At 41.4% G+C, this 19,034-nt stretch overlaps 1 protein-coding gene across 6 annotated transcripts in view; it reads left to right on the plus strand.

The window, feature by feature from the left end:
* The first annotated feature begins 5,503 nt into the window (after window positions 1-5,503).
* carmil3 (capping protein regulator and myosin 1 linker 3) overlaps window positions 5,504-19,034 on the plus strand; it is a 105,943-nt gene continuing 92,412 nt past the window's right edge. For 4 of the 6 annotated variants that reach the window (XM_085438058.1, XM_085438062.1, XM_085438060.1 and 1 more), the window contains exons 1-2: window positions 5,505-7,153; window positions 10,421-10,515. In XM_085438058.1, the coding sequence (XP_085294184.1) occupies window positions 7,096-7,153; window positions 10,421-10,515 (153 nt within the window). In that variant the 5' untranslated portion in view covers window positions 5,505-7,095. Of the gene's footprint in view, window positions 7,154-10,420; window positions 10,516-19,034 lie in introns of all 6 variants that reach the window. The other 2 variants (XM_085438063.1, XM_085438059.1) reach the window with 1 other exon arrangement.

A 19,034-nucleotide genomic window follows, 5' to 3' on the forward strand; every position in this document is an offset into this window, starting at 1 on the left:
TTCACAAATGTTTGTAGAAGCAGTCTGGATGCATAGGTGATTGATTTTATACACATGTGGCCATGGAAGTGATGGGAACACTTGAATTCAATCATTTGGATGACTGAGTGAATACTTGTGGATTGTGTCCCTGATCCACAGCTCTCCAGTGTACGTTTTATTTCATAAAAAATATTGGTGGATTTATTTATATTCAGAAATGTCTGCCCAGCCTTCTTTCCTTGTCTGGACGGTGAGCTGTTCGTGACATTTTATGTAACTGAGGCTTCACGAAAAGAAGGACAGATATCATTTTCTTTGAATAAGCTCCATTTTTCTTCCAGTTCCTCTATGGTTACGGTAATTACATTTACCACAAACCAGTATGAGTTTGTGTTTATATTTTGGAAGTAAAAAAAAAAAGACTTATTCCTATGAAGCAGTATTCATGATTTCCCCTGAAATCGACACCTACACTCACAGGCATCCTGCCATCTCATCTCCACAAATCAGAACTGGAACAGTACTAATGATTCACTTTGTCCTAATGTTGTTATCCAAAATCTGTACCAAAACACTCTAAATGAAATGGTGTCATGGCAAGTCTTTCCTATCTGAACCTCATGTGATTTTCAAATTCATATTTTATACAATAATACTACTTTAAAAAAAAAAAAAAAAAAAAAACGAGGGCCCTTTTGAGATGAGTTTTCCCTAACTGATATCTCCCAGTATGTTAAATTAAACATAAATTGACAGTTGCACCCTAGTCAGCGATTTTCTTCTCTTGAATAGTTTTAAGCACCCCCCCATCCTATGTTATTTACCAACCCAATTCCAAAAAGTGTAAAATGTAATTACTCATGTTTAAAGTCAGCCATTTTAATATTTTAAGAAAAGGTCATTTTGAATTTGATGCAAACAATGTGTCTCACAAAAGTTGGGACGAGGGCTACAAAAGGCAAGAAAAGTAAGTGTTACTGAAAAGAAACAGCTGCAGGCACATTTTGCAGATAATTAAGTTAACCTGTAACAGGTCGGCATCATGACTGGGTAAAAAAAGAGCGTCTTAGAGAGTCAAACCTCTTAGAAGTGAAAACAGGCGGAAGTTCACCAATCTTGAAAAGACTGCATTGAAACATTTTAACAATTTCAGAATAATGTTCCTCACCAAAGACTAAATAAATGTTCATCTAGATCAGGGGTGCCCAATCCCGGTCCTCGAGAGCTACTATCCTGCAGCTTTTAGATGCATCCCTACTCCAACACAGCTGAATCAAATGGTTTGATCTCTTCAGCATGCCATCATGTTTGGCAAAGGCCTGATAACAAGCCATTCATTTGATTCAGGTGTGTGGGAACAAGGATGCATCTAAAAGCTGCAGGACGGTAGCTCTTGAGGACCGGGATTGGGCACCCCTGATCTAGGGTATAATGCGTGCAGAGAAATCTCTGTGTGCAAGGGACACGGCTCAGAATCAGTACTAGATGGCAAAGGGGAAAACTTCTGTGTTGTCCGACAAATCAAAATATGAAATTCCTTTTGGAAAACATGGACTGCACATCATTCACAGTGGGACCATCCAGCTTGTTATCAGGGCTCAGTTTAAAAGCCTGCATCTTTGATGGTCTGGCAGTACCTTAGTACATATGGAACTGGCAGCTTGCACATCTGGAAAGCCATCATCAATACTCAAAGAGAGCAACATATGCTCTCAGATAATGGCATTTTCAAGCAAGGTCTTGCATATTTCAGCAAGACGATGCCAATCTGCATACTGCAGCTACAAAGTGGAAGAGGCTGGGTGCTGAACTGACCCACTTGCGGTCCATACATTTCACCTACTGAATACATTTGGCCCATCATAAAGCAAACAAATAAATTAATCATTTAAAATAAAAAATATATATATACAACCAATAAGGCCCAGGACTGTTGAGTAGCTAGAATCTTATATCAGACAAACATTCCTCTCCCAAAAATCCAGAAAGTGGTCTCCTCAGTTCCCAGATGTTTAAGAAAAAACAGGAGATGCTCCGCAGTGTAAACCTGTCCCAACTTTTCAGAGATGTGTTGTTCATTCAAAACGAGCTAATATTTTTCTGAAAAAGTTACATTTCCTCAATTTACTTTTGATACGTTTTATGTGTTCCATTGTGAGGAACGGGTTTATGAGATTTGCAAATCATTGCACTCTGTTTTTATTTACATGTTACAGATGTTTAGAACATGTTTAGAAAAGGGTTTGTATTATGCGACCCAAGATAAGATCCCGATAGGCTGGGATATTACTGACAGATAAATGAAGAAGTGTTAGAATATTTTGAAAGTGACAGATTATCTTTGTCTTCTGTGTGTTTAACACCATCATTCTTGTCTGTTTGCTCTTTCTGTAAGGGTCACAGTGATACTGAACTCGACGTCACATGCTAAAATGTATACAGTGAACTATGGATTAGGGTCGGCTGATAGTGAAATGTCCTGGGTCAGAGGTACATATTTGGCTCTTTACGTTTGAGTATATTCAAATTTCAAAAACGAGTATCGGGTGTAATTTATTTATTTATCCTTTGTCCTTCAAGCCCTGATCTCAAACCACAGATAAGCGAAGCGTTTGTTTTTGTGTACGTGTGTGTGTCTTTAAGTGAGATTTAAAGGATTTGATTGAGATCCCTCTCCTAACCATAACTGACCCACATATTCTGTTTCATTTGGAAGCACAATGCAGAGAACGGTGATACTCCCATGCTTTGCTGTGACTTTAGAATTCCTTTTTGTTCACCTCCAGCAAAATTTCTCATCTGGCCTCGCTGCAGAATCCTATGACATGCTGCTGTTATGTGACCCTTTCAGTTAAGGATCTGTTCGATCCTTCCTCCGCTGTGATATAATATAAGTGTAAAGTTTATGACATGGCCTTGCAGTGGTAGAATATGCCAGTACGTGACACAGCAGTTTGCCCTCTGCTAACATGAAATGGAAATTCCCATTCATTGGGTGGGGAGGGGGTGGAGGGGTGGGCTAGGGCTGGATGTTTACTGCATCCAACCAGATGAGGGCAGTGTATCACAGCTCTGCTGCACAACCTCAGAGCTCTACCAGGGAATACTACACGCTGAGGACAACTCAGCCCGAGGTGGAGATTGGGAATGGATGGAAACCCTGCTTTAAAGCATCATTTTGACTCATCACTAACATGAGCAAAGACAGCAGGGACTACACTTTACATCTAGTCACTATTAGAGTGGATGCGGTTTCCAGTGTGTTACACACTTTCCTCCTCGCCTCGCTATTCCTCCAACTGCTGCTGTGATGTGTCTCACTTTTTCTCAGCACAGATGTTGTGCTGTATTCTGTTGTTATTCTCTGCCAAATGACAACCAAATGTCTGCATATAAACAGATGTCACTGAATGGGTGTCTTTTTTCCCCCTCACGACACTTGTCTGCTTGAAATACTCTGCTGCACCTTTGTAAAATCTTTTTTTTATTCCAGCATTGTTTTATGTCAGCAGATTCACGTACACACCGTACCTCGACAGACAAGTAATTGAGAGCATATTGAGCATCTCGACTTCTATCCACGAGATGCTGCATTGATGAATAAATCATGGATCGCCCTTTCAAGTGCATCTTTGAACAGTGCTGAAGTTTTTAACCCAATGAAACCTGGAGACAGCTACAGCCCCCAGATTTTAAACCTCTTATTCAAGCCCTACACACGCCACCTTTCTCCTTTAACGCCCCCACCAATTCCCTCTCTCCCTCTATTTCTCTCTCTCCAGCATAATGCCCCCCCATTGGGTCTTCTTTCATCAGAGAAGAGTATCCATGAGATGCAGACACAAAGGTCTCTCATACACAGCCCTGAATATACACCAAAGCATGTATGCATAAACCAGACTGCGCACTTTTGTTTTATGTCCCTGGAGGGCCAATTTTAGGAAATTCGGCGACAGCTGCACCCTCCACATCCCACTAATTTGTATCTTTATGAAACACATTTGTTATATTAAAAAGAGACGAGCTCAAAATTTGTGTCTAATTTAGGCTGCATCTAAGAAAAAAGCAGCCTAACTGCGTTGCATAAGCGATGACATTGACAAATAGCAGCCGTTCAGATGAGAGGGTGAATCATATGTCATTGTTACTTACAGCTTGAGCTGCAACCTGGCCTCACAATCCTCCTTCCCAAATCCTATCACAGCTGTGAGCGGTGGTCTCACAGCTCTGAGGAGAAAGCCACTGAATGAAACTGTTTGATATATGGCTCTATTCCCCCCGATGTCTTCACGTTGTTACAGACATATTGCCACGAAGACACATTTATCAGACGCATCATATCAGCTTTCTGCTCATGACATCACAAAACCGTTTCTTTTCTGAGAAGAGCTATAGTTTAAAAATTCTTCAAATAAATAATTACTTACTGTCGGACACAGGGGAATACAAGAGCCCATATGAATGGTTTGACACATGGAAGCCTTAAATCCTGCAGGAGGATTCAGGGTCCTCATGAGCAGGATCATCTACTAGAGCAGATGTTGTGACTTCCATTCAGTGATCACATTTAAACAAGTTTGATTACGGAATGTGTTTCTTACTTTTTCATTTCTTATCTCATTTCAAACTCGTTTAGTTTATAATTTACAGTGCTATTGCTTCTGAGAGAAACAAAGGTTTTTCTTATCTGACTTTCATCTTAATGCTTTATTTCTTAAAAGGGATGTATAGTTTTAATCAGTTTTTTTTAATTAAATAGATGTTTATTGGAATCAAAAATACATACAATACAAATTGAGGGTATTAAACAGGGAGCAGCATATAAATACGTAATGTAAATATACTATCAAAATATTCAAATCCATATTGAAAAGTTTTCTAATTTGTATTTTCATAGCAACTATATGAAAGTTTTTTTCAAATATCACTTTTCATAACAATAGTAGAGTTTGCCTCACCTAACCAGTGGGCTTTCAAACTGCCAGAGAAATTAAATTAGCTAGGCTACTTGTAAGTAGCTAAGGAGCACATGAAGTAGCCAACCAAAGATCCTGGCACTCTTGAAAAGCACTGTGAGTTAAACTTGCATTAAGGTCGGACACAGATGCTCCAGACTTTTCCTCTATAGAGCTGTGTGTAACTAAATTATCCACCTAACATTAACTACTGATGCAGCTGAACATACCACCAGCTCTTAATTCAGTTCATACAAATGGTGTAACTAGCAGGCAACTTAGGAGCCTCATTAAGGAAAAAAAAAAAAGAAAAAGAGGTTGTTTTATTGTAGCTAAATGTGAATATAATGTACTTAGAGTATTAGCAACAGCAGCTAGCAAGGATGTTCAGAAATATATATATATATATATATATATATATATATATATATATATATATATATATATATATATATAAAATTATTTTATTATTATTTATAGCTAAAGCTAGCTAGTTAATTTGATGAACATGCTAAGGAGCTTTTTGGAAACTATTGTATAGGCTAGTATTTATAGGCTTATATGAAAACAAAATCATGATTCATTAACAAGTGATTACCGTTTGCATGAATTAATAATCGGCAGATCAAAAATATATGAAACACTGTAGTTATTGCAGTGTAAAACATGTAAATTATTAGGCCAAAGTAGTGGCTAGGAAAAGTTCTGAATTATTATTTGTAGCTAAGGCTAGCTAGTTAATTTGGTGAGCATGCTAAGACGCTGATGAAAATTATGGCCGGAAACGTTTTGAAAAAGTTCAACTTTGAAAATATTTTTGATATATGTTAAAAAAAATGTTTTTAGTTTTTAGTAGAATGAAAACAAAGCTCCCTCCTCCCTCAACTACTGCCAATGGACTAGTTAATTTCACAGTAGCTTGCAGTTGCTAATATATGCTATTACCAATTACTGTAGACTGTTTTCTACAGTCATTGGCTATTACAAGAGCATATAGCTAGAAACGGTGGTTAAATGTATGCTAACATTTATTTAAGTACTTTACTGAAGTCAATTTTAAATGTACTTTGACTGTATTAGGCTACTTTCTTATGTATTCTTCTGAAGATTTTTATATTTACTTATATATTACACTGTATATAAATAACCAGTACTATAATTAAAATAATTTCCTGCTACAATATTTAACAGATAAGGTTTATACAATTCACGAATCCATACCTGACCCATTATTATAATACATATGATTCTGCACAATGAACACTTTAGCTTTAGATATTTTATGCATGATTTGATGCTAAAACAGGTTTTTTCTTTCACTATTAGGACTCCTCCTTATGTATAGAGTACATAGCAGTGCATACTTGTTTTGCCAAAACATATAGGAACTCCTGTACAGTGCCACTTTTCATGCGAGCTCAGGGTTGTATTTAAGCCTGAAAATCCACCCTGATTGTTTCCACACTTAGTTTTCTATATGGTATTTCTTTCCAATCAAATGATCAAATCTAAATTCCTGTTATAGTAATTTTGTCTAAACAGCACATCAAAGATTCTGTCGCTTAAAACAAGGTAAAACCGTCTCACTTTGTTTCCCAGCAAAGACATTTGAAGATTTGACTAGAAAGTGTTCTATTGTTATTGTTTTTAGCCAAAATCATGATTTATCAGCAAGTGATTACCTTTGAATGTAAGAATCAATCAATTAAAAATATATGAAAAGTGTAGTTATTACAGTTTAAAACATGTAAATTATTAGGACGCCTGGAAGCCTAGAATCTCTGCAATTTAACAATAGGACTCTTTCCTTTGTCTATTTTTTATGGTACATCTGCTATTTCAAACAAATGATGGTGACCTAAAGATGATGAAGAGTATCTCAAACCTCTCTCTCTCCCCCCTTTCTCTCTCTCTCTCTCTCTCTCTCTCTCTCTTGTCTGAGTGCTGAAGTCGGAGGCGCTCCTCGGGTTTGCCACTGCGCACCGCGGCATCGCTTCTCACCACACTGTGCGGACTGTTGCTGCGCCTGGAGCACCTGCAGGCGCTGAAAGAAGAAAAAGAAGAAGAAGGGGGGAAGAAGTGGACAGCGATTGCCTAAAGAGACATCTGAGAGAGGAGAGGAAGGAGAAGGGGGCCGGACAGGCGGGAGGAGCGCACCATGGCCTCAAAGGAGACTACAGCGGCGGGCTTTGCCAACGTCAACAGGGAAATCACAGGTGAGCTCCCGACCCGGGATGACTTTTTCGGGGAAAAGTGTGTTTTTAACACCGCTTCGAGCACTCCCGAGAACGCGAGAGGATGGATGAGAGCAGCTCTCGGGACGCTTACGGGTAGTTTTCTTTTACTCAGCTGCTCTTTAAACAACCTCTTTCCACTGCGTTTGATTTGAAAGGAGTTATCACCGCAGGGAAACGCAGGATATGCCTCCCCAAGGCAAAACCACAGTTAATGGCTGTTCGGGCTTGTGAGGACTGTAATCCTAGCGATCTCAGTGCAGGAGTCTTCACTTTGGGATTGATTTGTTATAAAGATCCGCGGTGAAATTTATCGTGCGCACGGGTCCAGTAGTGCTGTCAGAGTTATTTTCAAGTGCTGCGGTGCGTGTGAGCGCGTCATGGCTTTGTTGTGCATTCATTAGGAGTTTTTTTTTTTTTAATGGCTTTCTTTTCTCGCTGCACGTGTGTGCGTGGGAGTTATTGTGTGACTGCAAGCGCTTTTCGTGCAGCATGGGTACAGCTGGAAGCCTGAGCCTGTGTCTCCCGCTGAAGAGATCGGACAGCACAGGACACACGAACACACCATGTTTGGATGGTAGAGTGTTGATGAAGGGTGTCTCTCACCGCTAATTATCCTGATGGAGTTAAGTCCCGCTGTTTACCAGCTCAACCTGGTCAAGCACCTTCTGTGTGGCCTGGTTGTAAGAGGCAGGCGGTATTAGGTCATTAACACACCTGCTAGTGGAGGACCAGATGGGGAGGGGTGGGGGAGATGGGGTTCCTGAGGCTTGGGGAAGGTGAGTGAGCACATCCATCAAACTGCCAGAAAAGGCAGGGTGTATTAGAGGGAACTGACGGTGGAAAGGGGGACTGACCCATGCTGGTTTTTCATCTCCACCGCACCTTGCCCCTTTTTTAGGGAACAGATGCTGAGGTCACACCGGCAGGCCTTGTGGGGTTCTGGATAGTGCGTTAAAAGGTTTAAGCGATTGGGTCTTACCCAGCTTAATGTCAATAACTCTCTGGTTGTCTTCAGCTGATCCTTCTTTCGATCTACCTGAGTGTGCCCCCCCTCTCAATCCCATCCCTGTCTCATCCTGCTGGCATCTGCCGCTGCTCAGTCAAGCGTGAGAGCCAACTTCATGGTTGTTGCCGGATGGGGACTGTGAGAATTGTGTGTGCGTGTGTGTGTGTGTGGTTGATACAGTGGGAAAGTTGGGAGACTGTGAGTGGAGCGTCGTGACACAGCATGACTCGCTGTATCTCCATCTGCTGGGCTCCATGAGTGCATATTTAGCACGGATGGCCCCATTTGAGATGTGTGCTGTGAACATATCACAGCTTGTAGGCATATGTGCGTGGTTCCACACTGAGGCTATAGGCTGATGTTATTTTGATGTTGGTTGTTGTTTGGTGGGGGGGGGGGGATGTAATTGGCAGAGGCCTCTGGTGCAGTTCAGTGAGCTTCACAGGGTCGCCTGCCTGGCATGGTGGGGTAGAAGTCCCTAAAGACCGCAGCTCTGAATTGTGTGTTTGGTTCCGTTGAGAAGAGCCGGGCTGCTTTTTTCTTCTCTGAGGCTAAAAATAGTCCAGTTATGAGTCCTCTTCAGCTAGGAGTTGCATATGTGTCTGCCTGTCCTCATGTTGGCGTCTTTGAAGCTGTCTTCTTTTCTCTGTGACTGTTCGCCCCTGTGCGGCTGTCTTTTAAGGAATAATCCACCTCAGACACAAGACGTGATGGTCGTGGGGATTTAGCTGGGATGTGAACATATTTTTTGATTGATAACTACATCTTTAGAGCTTTTAAAAAGCTCTGAGACAGAAGAAGCACTGGGACTATTTCCAAAAATATGTCACCTGTTGGTGTCCTAAATCCAAAGTCTGTCATGTTCATCACCATACATCAAAATGATGACAAGAAAAACCCAAACAAGGTGTCATGTAAAGACTGCTTGTTTGTCTCATCAGTTGCTGAAAAATATCCAGTTTACCCTCTTCATAAATGCACAACTACTATGCACTTTACTTTTAGTTGTTGGACAAAATCACTTGAAGTGTTTTAGCTCTCACGTGATCTTCATCAGCCTCTTTTACTTATTTGCATAAAAACAAGACTTCAATCTTAACACGAGGCAAATGAGGCATTATCTGCTGATGATGACCACATATTTCAGCTGGTTTTTAGATTCTGAAACTTTTTATTTCAAGACTTGGCAAAGAAGAGAAACCTAAATACTTTAACCAACACATGAAAAAGGTTTTAACCCCCCACCACCTGATAGCTGGGGTGCTTGGACATCGAAGGGTTAATTAGGGATCAAGCTTTAATGTGCTGAATTGGCATCAGCACTGATACTGAACTTTATTAAGCGGGTTTAGCATGGAGCATGATTTAATCACATTCCAGCCAAGACCTCTGTAGTCAAAAGAAGATTATTGCCATCTGCAGTAATTTATATATGTATAGTGTGGCATGACTGTAGTTTGGGACCTCGCTGCTTTTCCATGTGCCTAAGAAAAGTAGGAGGCGGGAACAACAGCGGCAACACCTCTGCATAGAAGAGATTGAGTAATTGATTGACGCTGATCAAGACTCATACAGCACAAAAAAAGGAGTTGGGCTTGTGGCGGGTTGCAAAGTGGCTCGCAGACTAAAGCAACTTAAATAACTGCTGGTTGATTATATACTTTAGTCTATATTTATTTTCTTCCAAAGATGTTCCTCAGTCTGATGCGCTGTATTAAGGAGGTGCTGTATTATCACAATTCACATTAAAAGTTGCCTTTGAGTCACTGCAGTTTAGTGATTCCACTTCCCTTCTGGGCTGGGTATGACAGCAGCCTCTTGTGCACAGTATTGTTTTATTTATCAGTTACTAGAAGTTAGTATTCACTCTAAACCTTTAGACAGCATTTTAACAGCTGAAGCCCTCTACTGACTTTTGTCACCCTCATGTTACTTTGATATGCAGGAGTGGCCCGATCAGTGCATTTCAGACAGTGAAGAACAAGAGCCCTTATATTGAATGGATACTCAGAATCAGTATTTGGAAAGAAAACTGGTGCATCTCATTCTTATTCCGTTTTTTTCTTTCCATTTTTCATCATGCTTTATGTTCTAATTTACCGATTTACCCTCTTGAAAGCCTTTCAAAGCATTTCTCAGAGCATCTCAGGACTGTAACCTTTTTTCTGTAATGTGTTTACATTATGTAATCAGTGCTCCTTTTTTTTATCCTTGTCTTTCCCTCTCTGCCTTCTTTCCAGAGAGCATCAGAAAGGTGCTGGACAAACAAGCCATTAAGTTTGTGCGAGCCGTCAAGCAGGACATGAGGAGCGGCAAGTCAGAGGACAGGATTCTGGTGAGAGACGCCGATACCCGCACTCCACCCCAGCACCTCCCCCCACTTCATTCTTGTGTTCACACCGGTGACCCGAGAGAGCTGCTAATAAAATGAAAGAATCTTTCCGTGCGAGGCTTTAAATGTGCGACAGAGTGACGCTGGCTCGTTAAAGTCAAAATGGAAATCAATAGAGCTTAATTGCAACAAATTGAAAGGGCCGTAAGAAGTCGCAGATTGTACTTCCTGAGCCACACAACAGACGCGTTGAAAATTAGGCTTAAGACAGATGCTGTCTAAGCAGAGCAAAGTGGACACCATGCCGTGTCCCACTGAATCCATCCTCAGAGTTTATTAGATGTGGCAGGATGGCCTTAATGCCGCAGGCGAGAGTGTGGTGTGTGCATGTGTGGAAGCCTGATGTTGTGTACATACAGGATCCTGGTTTATTGCTTTGTTTTTGTTTTGTTTGTTATTGAAGGAGCCTCGTGTGTTTGTGTGGGACTGCATGCCAGAGGGAGTGTAGGTTGTCTGTGATGTGTTCAAGGAACCAAGGCCAGTGCTGTTATTGAGAGACTGTCAGTTAGTCAGGCACATTGGTGCCCGATCAGTTACTCATACTGTGTTGCCAAGAGCGAGCTTGTTTCCTCCTTTAAAGGCAACAAGAAAGGGATGAGCTGATGTGAGAATCCAAACTATTAACCAGGACTTCTCTCAGTTTTCCGTCCCTCCTATTATTTCTTTTCCCCCTGTCTCTGCCTTGCCTCCACCTATCTCCATCATTACCACACCCCCCTCTATTTTTGTCATCCTCTCTTTGTTTCCCATCCCTCCTCCCTCCCTCCTCCTTCCCTCCCTCCTTGTCTGTCCATCTTGATTATTCTCCTCCCTGTCATCACCCCCCCCCCCTCGCTTTCTCTCCATCTCTCCACTTTTATGCCCTTCCACTCGTCCCTCCATCTTTACTCAAACCTGTAAAAGGGTATTGAGCTTCTCTTTCCATCAGAAGCAATTCAATTAGGTCTTTGCCTTACGAGAGTTTTTTTTTCTCTTACTATCCAAATGGGCTTTGGCTGCTGCTGCTGCCTCTGCAACTGCTCCAAATTCTTTCAAGGGAAAGGATGTTGGATGCAGCTATATATGTATTCGTTCTAGCTCGTTGTCAAGGTCTCCCCCCTTCCTAAAAGGCAATCTTTTCACTCTAATGGATACATTTGTTTGGATGTAAGAAGGGCGAATAGACAAGAGAGTTTGTAAATTGACTTTTTTCAGTCTCTCTGGGTATTATGCACATAATATTCATGCTTGAAAGTATCATACATGGAGGTCAGAAAGTGGCGCATTCTAGGATTGCTGTCAGATGCAGAGCTTGAATTTTGTCCTGGAGAAGAAAAGAAAACCACAGCTTCCATCTCGATTCCCCTGGTTTGTTCGGTTCACAGGAAGAGAGTTTAAAACATCAACTCTGTATTTACTTTTACATTCAAGTCTTTGTTCTACATTTGCTCTCTCTGTCTTTTTTTTTTCGTGCCCTTCTTTGCCTCCAGAGACTGCTGGTATCCAACTGTCTGTGTGTGTTGACTGTACCAGCCATCATGCTGTGACACACACTTACACACAGGCACACACAGGGTTGTCTCCCCCACCACCCATCTCAGACAGACACAGGCCCAGCGTGACATCTAAACAGCACCGAGGGCACTGCGTTGGGGAGCATCAACATGCACGATTCCATCATTGGCTATGCTCAGACACGCACATGCACATTTACCCATGTGTGTGCATTTTGCATACATGTGCAGGAGGTATTAATGCACACTCGCACTGCTCAGTGCATCCAAACTTGCTCGCATACACACACACACTCTTACAGCCATTATTAGATCACCCTATTTGAAGATTAGAGGCAACTCTGAAAACAAAGCATCTTCAAAGGCTGAGTGGGGGAGAGAGCGATATGGAAGGAGGGAAGGGAGGAGTGGGCGGGTGTTGCTGGAAGAGGAGGGGAGAGCATGCCAATGGAGCAAAGGGAATGAAGGAAGGAGAGAGGGGGGCAAGGAATCTCTGATGTGTTATGATGCCCCAGTTGCCGATTTGGTTCTTCCGCCACTTATTTACCCTGATCGGTCGCTCTGTTTTATCCTCTGTTGACTCTGCGGTTTCTTCACTCCCACCTAATAACGGGCCTATTACTGGCTGAAAGTGCCACTGTTTGACAGCCCTGAACACACTTGGGTGCTTATTCCCACTTAAGCTGCACGGTTGCGTGGAGGTCCCATTCATGGGGCTCTTGTAGAACTGAGGTTTGAGGTCAAGTTTAAGCTACTGCGTTTAATGATTCGATTGTGCCCGTGTGCTCTGTGGGTTTGCCGGTGTGGAGGATGTGCGCAGCAGGGCTGCTTGTGATGAAATTAGTAGAATATGTAATGATTTATAGTTAGCAATCACTTTCAAAGTAGCTTTATTGAACATAAATCACTCAGAACTGAAAATCATTTGCCCTTTAATGGACCCACACTGAACAAAGCAATTACAAAAAAGCCCAAAAACCTAGCCACACGTGCCATTTCTTGCTCTTGGAGACTTCTAGTACCAAGTGAGTATTTATATTTATATTTCTAATTCTACTTTTTCGTTTTATTTATTTTATTTCTCTAACAAGCAGTAGAAATGCTAGTTTGCAGTAAAAGTGTACCTTCAGCAATATGGATGTAGCTGTGGTGCACAATATTTTTTTTTGGCATCATTGGGTGAAAATTCCATTTTAACCTTTCAGCATATTGTAGCTCAGGCAGTCTGTGAAGGCTTGTGCAAATCTTCTTGGCTTTGTTTTCAGTGCTTTTGATGATGTGATGGGTAAGGTTTGGCAAATCACGTCTTTTCATAGAGAGGGCAGTCTTACTTGTTTGTTTGTTAGATCGAACCCAAGCTGTGCGTAGCTAAAATTAGTTTTTTTTATTTATTGCACTTCATTCATGTTCTTATAGTGATGATGATGTGTTGTTTTGGGCAGCCCTTTCTTCAAGCGGTACAAAACTAAACTAAATTGACAGAGATGAAAAAAGTGAAAGACACAGTTCTTTAAAAAATTCTTGCAGTAATTCTTACAATATACAAACCCTATTCGTAGAACTATATAGAACTACAAACAGTTGCTGTTGGTCAGACAAATGGTTCATGTAATTTTCCTGTAATCAATAAGGTGTTTTGTGGTTGGGTGTGTAGGTGGATATGCCATTAAAAACAGAGGAAGAATTTAAACGTAGCTCGTGGGCTGTGGTGGTGCATTTGTGTCAGTTTTATCTTAATGCAGTGTATGAAACATGTGCACATACTCGGGTGCTTTGGGGGCTTTGACAGATTTGGTAAATTCTGTGTTTTCTATTTGTTCTAGATTTCTGCCTCCGTCACCTCTGAGAGTAGAGCCCATTCTTCTTCTTTTCCTGGACTACCAACAACATGCAAAAACTGAGAAATAACTAATCATGATTACCAAAACCGTGCCAGCATGGATTTTCCTGATTAGTTACTAATTACAAATTAGCAACTTGTAACTGATTAGTCATTTTTCAAAAAAAATTAATTAAAATGTCAAAAGATATAATTTTGATAAATGTACAACAGAAAATATTTGCCAAACTAGTGCATAACAATACTAATACATTGAAAAAAAATACATACATAATTATTTACAGTAGTAAATACTGATTATATTTATTTTAAAGAATTACAGACCTATTAATAATAACAGGCATCTCCAGTAATTTGTAGATCCTGCTAAATCAGAGTAGTTGTTTGTGTTTGTGTGTGTGTGCGTGTGTGAGTGTGTGTGTGTATACTCCTTGAATAAGTAAACTTTACCACAAACTGGAGCCAAATACTGCGTCTACTGTATGGAACAGCAGCCAAGTAGTCGCTCTTCTGAAAGTGTTTGACTTTATATCCTATGATCAGTCCATGAAAATCTTTAAAGTAAAACCTTTAAGATAATCCTATAACAATAAGACAGCCAATGAAGCGTGATTGAAATTGGCATTGTGTTTATTGTTCTTGGTTTGGAGTCTAATAATTGATTTTTGATTTATACTGGTTTAGAGACCATCACAATAATCCAGCAGCGAGGGAAATAAAAGGATGAGTGATAGTTTGTGCCATCAAAAATCATTACTGAGCACATCTTGGCGACATTCCTCAGATGGTCGTAACATAACTGGATCATTAGCGTGTTTCTTGTAAGTGAAGCTAGCGTGACAGAGCATATCCAGCCTTCTGATATTTCCTTTTTAACAGTACTTTGTTAGGGACAAAGCAAAGACAGGATGCCATGATACAGCAGTTAAATTTTAAAAGAACTACTGGCGGCCATTTTTTAACCTCTGTTGGCTTTACGGGACGATACTGCTGCATGTCATTAGCAGTTGATTAAAATGGAAAGCAAGCCTCCCAGTCTGTTGTTGTATTTATTTTTTTCCTCCTTTAAGTTTTTATTTTTCGCATACTCCTATGGGTTTTTAACATCTTCATGAATAAGCGTTTTTGATAGTTTTGCTGTGTGCCTGTTAAATTATTAAATTTTATTACTTTGCAGTTGCACAATTGCTTCTGTTCCTCAGTGCCTAGACCGGTGAAGGCTCCATCATTGACTTGGGTTTTACTGACTTGTCCAGACCCATAAGGTAAATGAGGAGTTGCAAAACCAAGTCTGCATGTTTAGAATTCTTCTTGCGTCTTCTGTGGCTCCTTTAATGCCATTCAAGGTAATGTCATTGGGTCTTCTTACATTAAACAAAGACTTCATATTTTGCAAGCCTGCCTTACATTGACAGGAAGCATGAAAAATATGGGGATATCCAGAGATAGATTATCATATGGAGACAGACTGTTAGTAGCATTATAGTAAATGGAGGTGCTTTTTTTTTCTTAGTTTAATCCATTATCCTAATATGCATTTATTCTGACAGCTTTTGTTCAGTGTGCCTTTTGTGAGTCCTGCCACGTTATGAGGCTGCAACATATTACAGGAGTATCCTTTTAAGGCTTTCATAGTGATTCCACTATGAAAGGTCAGCACACCTCTGTGAGGTCTCTTCTCAGGGTTGGGGACAAAATCTGTTGTTGTTGTTGTTTTTTTCTTTAAGTAGCTGAACTTTTGTGCTTGCAGTGAGTGTTTTGCTATACTGTGTTGAGATTAAATGGGTGCTCCTGGGCTGGGGATGTGTACCCATGACCTGGTTATATATGCTTCTGTAATCTTGAGACAGGTTATATGGATATGTAAGAGGAAGTGCTTTGACGTAGGGCTGGGCAATATGCCCTAAAATCCATATTGCGGTATAATTTGAAGCATGTGCGGTAACGATATATATTGTGATATATTCTTTTCTTCTGTACATATATATATATAGATGTCAAAATGACTGAACAGTATAGAATGCCATTTTAATAACATTTATTGTGCAAAACTTTTCAAATAATTTTTAAGATGTAACAGATCTTTTTCCAAACAATGTAACACAAAATTCTTAAATAGCAAATAAAAATGAAGATAAGTCTGTAAACATTTTTGAATGAAAAAAATACAAGTAAAAAGTTGTTGAAGATAAAGTGCAAAATGTGCCTTTGGAAAAGATGAGTCTGCTAGTGTGTAGGGCCGCCTTTTTTCTTTCCACTTGACTGACTGGGCGTTTGTGGAGGGCGCGTTCCTCATATTCAAAACGTGCTTCGTCTCTTCGCTATTACTGTTGCCCGGCATAATTTGCAGATGATATTTTCTGCTTAACATCTGAATGCTTAAACCGAAATCTGTCACGGTCCGCTGTGACAGACCGTGCGGTGGTGTGTATGGTGGACCCAGGTGCGAACACAGGTGAGCAGACGGGAGTGAACTTTAAACAAAAGCGAGCCTTTTATTGTGGCTGATGACAAGGTATACAAATACAGCAGGGATAGCGTGGCTAAACAGAAACCTAAACTGGGAATAACTAAGGTAAAGCTATAACTAAGAATGCAATAGACCGGGCATGGAAACATGGAGGGTGGAAACACAGACGACGCGACACAGACTACCTGAAACACAGAGACTAAATACACAAGAGGGATGATCAGGGGAAGTGGCCACACATGGGAACACAGCTGACACAGATAAACATAACAAGACATGGCAGGAGTAAACAACACTGACGGGAGACTGTCAAAGTAAAACAGGAAGTACACAGAGGTGCAAACAGGAGGAGAGAGAGAGCACGGGCATAGTGGGCTGGGGAAACATGGAAATGAAACACGAGGGGAGATGAGGGCTCACAGATACATAGAGGGGCACACAGGGGATAAGAGTCACAAGGGGAAGTCAAATAAGGAACAACATCAGGAAACATGACCTAAATAAGGAACGAAATACAAAAATACAAGGAACTGAGAATACTGGGCCCACATGGCCCAGGACCATGACAAAATCAGGTGCATATGACTAACGTCGCACCAGTGTTCTTTATGAGCACCTCCTCCTCCTCCTCTCCACGTGTAAGCTCCATGCTAGCTTGCAGCCGCTGCGATGATTTTGCGCAGCAACATGCGCTATTGCGGAAGAGCGGTATAGTCAAAATCTCTACCGTTGGCCAAATTCATATCGTTTATACCATATACCATTTATACCGCCCACCCCTGCTTTGACATGTTGCCTTTTTATTACTTGTGTACTAAAACCATTTTCACTATCTTGTTTGAGTACCATTTTCTAGAACAGGGATGGGAAACTCCAGGCCTCAGGGATCGGTGTCCTGCAGGTTTTGGTTATCACCCTGGCTCAACACACCTGAATCAAATGATTAGTTCATTACCAGGCCTCTGGAGAACTTCAAGACATGTTGAGGAGGTCATTTAGCCATTTAAATAAGCTGTGTTGGATCAAACATCTAAAACCTGCAGGACACCGGCCCTTGAGGCCTGGAGTTCCCCGCCCCTGCTCTAGAATATCTTTGAAGGCCTTCCGAGAATGTGACTGTGGCATCTTTGACATGTAGGCGCAGAGAGTGAAAGTGCAGCAATCCAAGCAAAAAAATTAAAGAATCTCGTTTTTGGTATTTACAACTTCAAACCCGCTGTACGCTGAAAGCAGAACAAGGTCTCTTTTTATTTTTTAATTTCCCCCATTGTGTGTGGTTTGTGTTTTAGAGAAATGGAGCCCACAGGACGGTGTGTTTGTGGCCAGTGATGGTAAAACTGAGCCAATTCTGCAGCACTTGCTTTTGATGCTGCAAAAATTGCGTGCGGTGGTGAATAAAGTCAAAAGCGAGAGATGCTCAGCGAATTATGTAACTTGACGTGGTGAAACTGGGCCTGGAAGACGACTCTTTGTTGCACAGAAAATCTAACTGTGTGTTGGACTGTGAAAGAAAGCCGAGCACAAAGGAGGAAAAGAGACGGCCGGCGCTCGCAGCGTTGTTTCACTCTCGCCAACACACGATGTGCTTGTGTAATGGTAAACATTACCACTGCATCACCCGTCATTTTCCTTTCATGGCTTTTCCCCCTGTGAGATTGTCAGCGTGGAGTTTCTAGATTCGCCGTCTGACGGTGCGTGGCGAGCGCTCAGCTGTAATTAGGACTGAGTCTTCTTTCAATTATCATAAACACATGTTGGTACCCTGTGGCGGAGACGCTACGAAGTGTGACTGCTGACCTTCTCTCCTCCCACGAGAACGAGAGAAAGTGTGAATGAGTGTTTGCGCGCGCGTGAGTTATCAGGTCTGTAAGGGAACTCTGCCTCTATTTTTATCTCTCCGTTCTATTGAGTCGCTTTCTCTCTTTCGCTCCCTCGTTCTCATTGTCTCAGTCCTTACTGTACCCGCTGCTCCTCTCCTTTCCTCTCTTCTTTCCTCATCCATTTGGCCTTCCTTACCTGCGCTCATTTCTCGTCCCATCCGGCATCCCTGCATTTGCTTGCTTTAAGCTTTCACTATTTTCCCCTCCCTTTATTGCTTTTGACCCACTCGTCCAATCCCAGCCACTCTCCAGCCTCTATTTCTCCTCTCATCCTCTCATCTCCGTCACCCATCTACATTACAGTACTTATCCCATTATCTGCCTCTTTTCCCCCAGTTTTTCTATCTCATTTTCAGAGTGCTATCTCTTTGATTTAGGACTCCATTTTTATCAGAGAATTTGGAACAAGATGTGTTTCGGAGCTCTGCATCTCTCCCTCCCTACCACTCTAAAGTCCACTTACGAAGCAGGACCTGGGGCATCTGTGCTTTCAGACCCTCCTCTCTCTCTCTCTCACACACACACATACGCACACACACACATAAGCTGACAGATTGACTGATGGCAGGGTTGTGTTCTTATGATGCTGGGTTCACTTGAGTGATGGTGGCTGACTCTGTGTGACAGGATGGGAGAGAGAGAGAGGGGACGAGTGTAGTCCAAAGCCAGCTTAGCAAGCTATTGTGCATCATTATACGTGCGTGAGAGTCAAAAAGCAGTGTGTGCTGTAGGAGCACGCTGAACGTATGCAAATATTGGCGATAGAACGTTTCTGATTT

This window comes from Copadichromis virginalis, linkage group LG18, assembly GCF_057382275.1.
Source record: "Copadichromis virginalis isolate Kocher_CV1m ecotype Utaka linkage group LG18, C_Virginalis_male_GT1.1, whole genome shotgun sequence".
NCBI lineage: Eukaryota > Metazoa > Chordata > Actinopteri > Cichliformes > Cichlidae > Copadichromis > Copadichromis virginalis.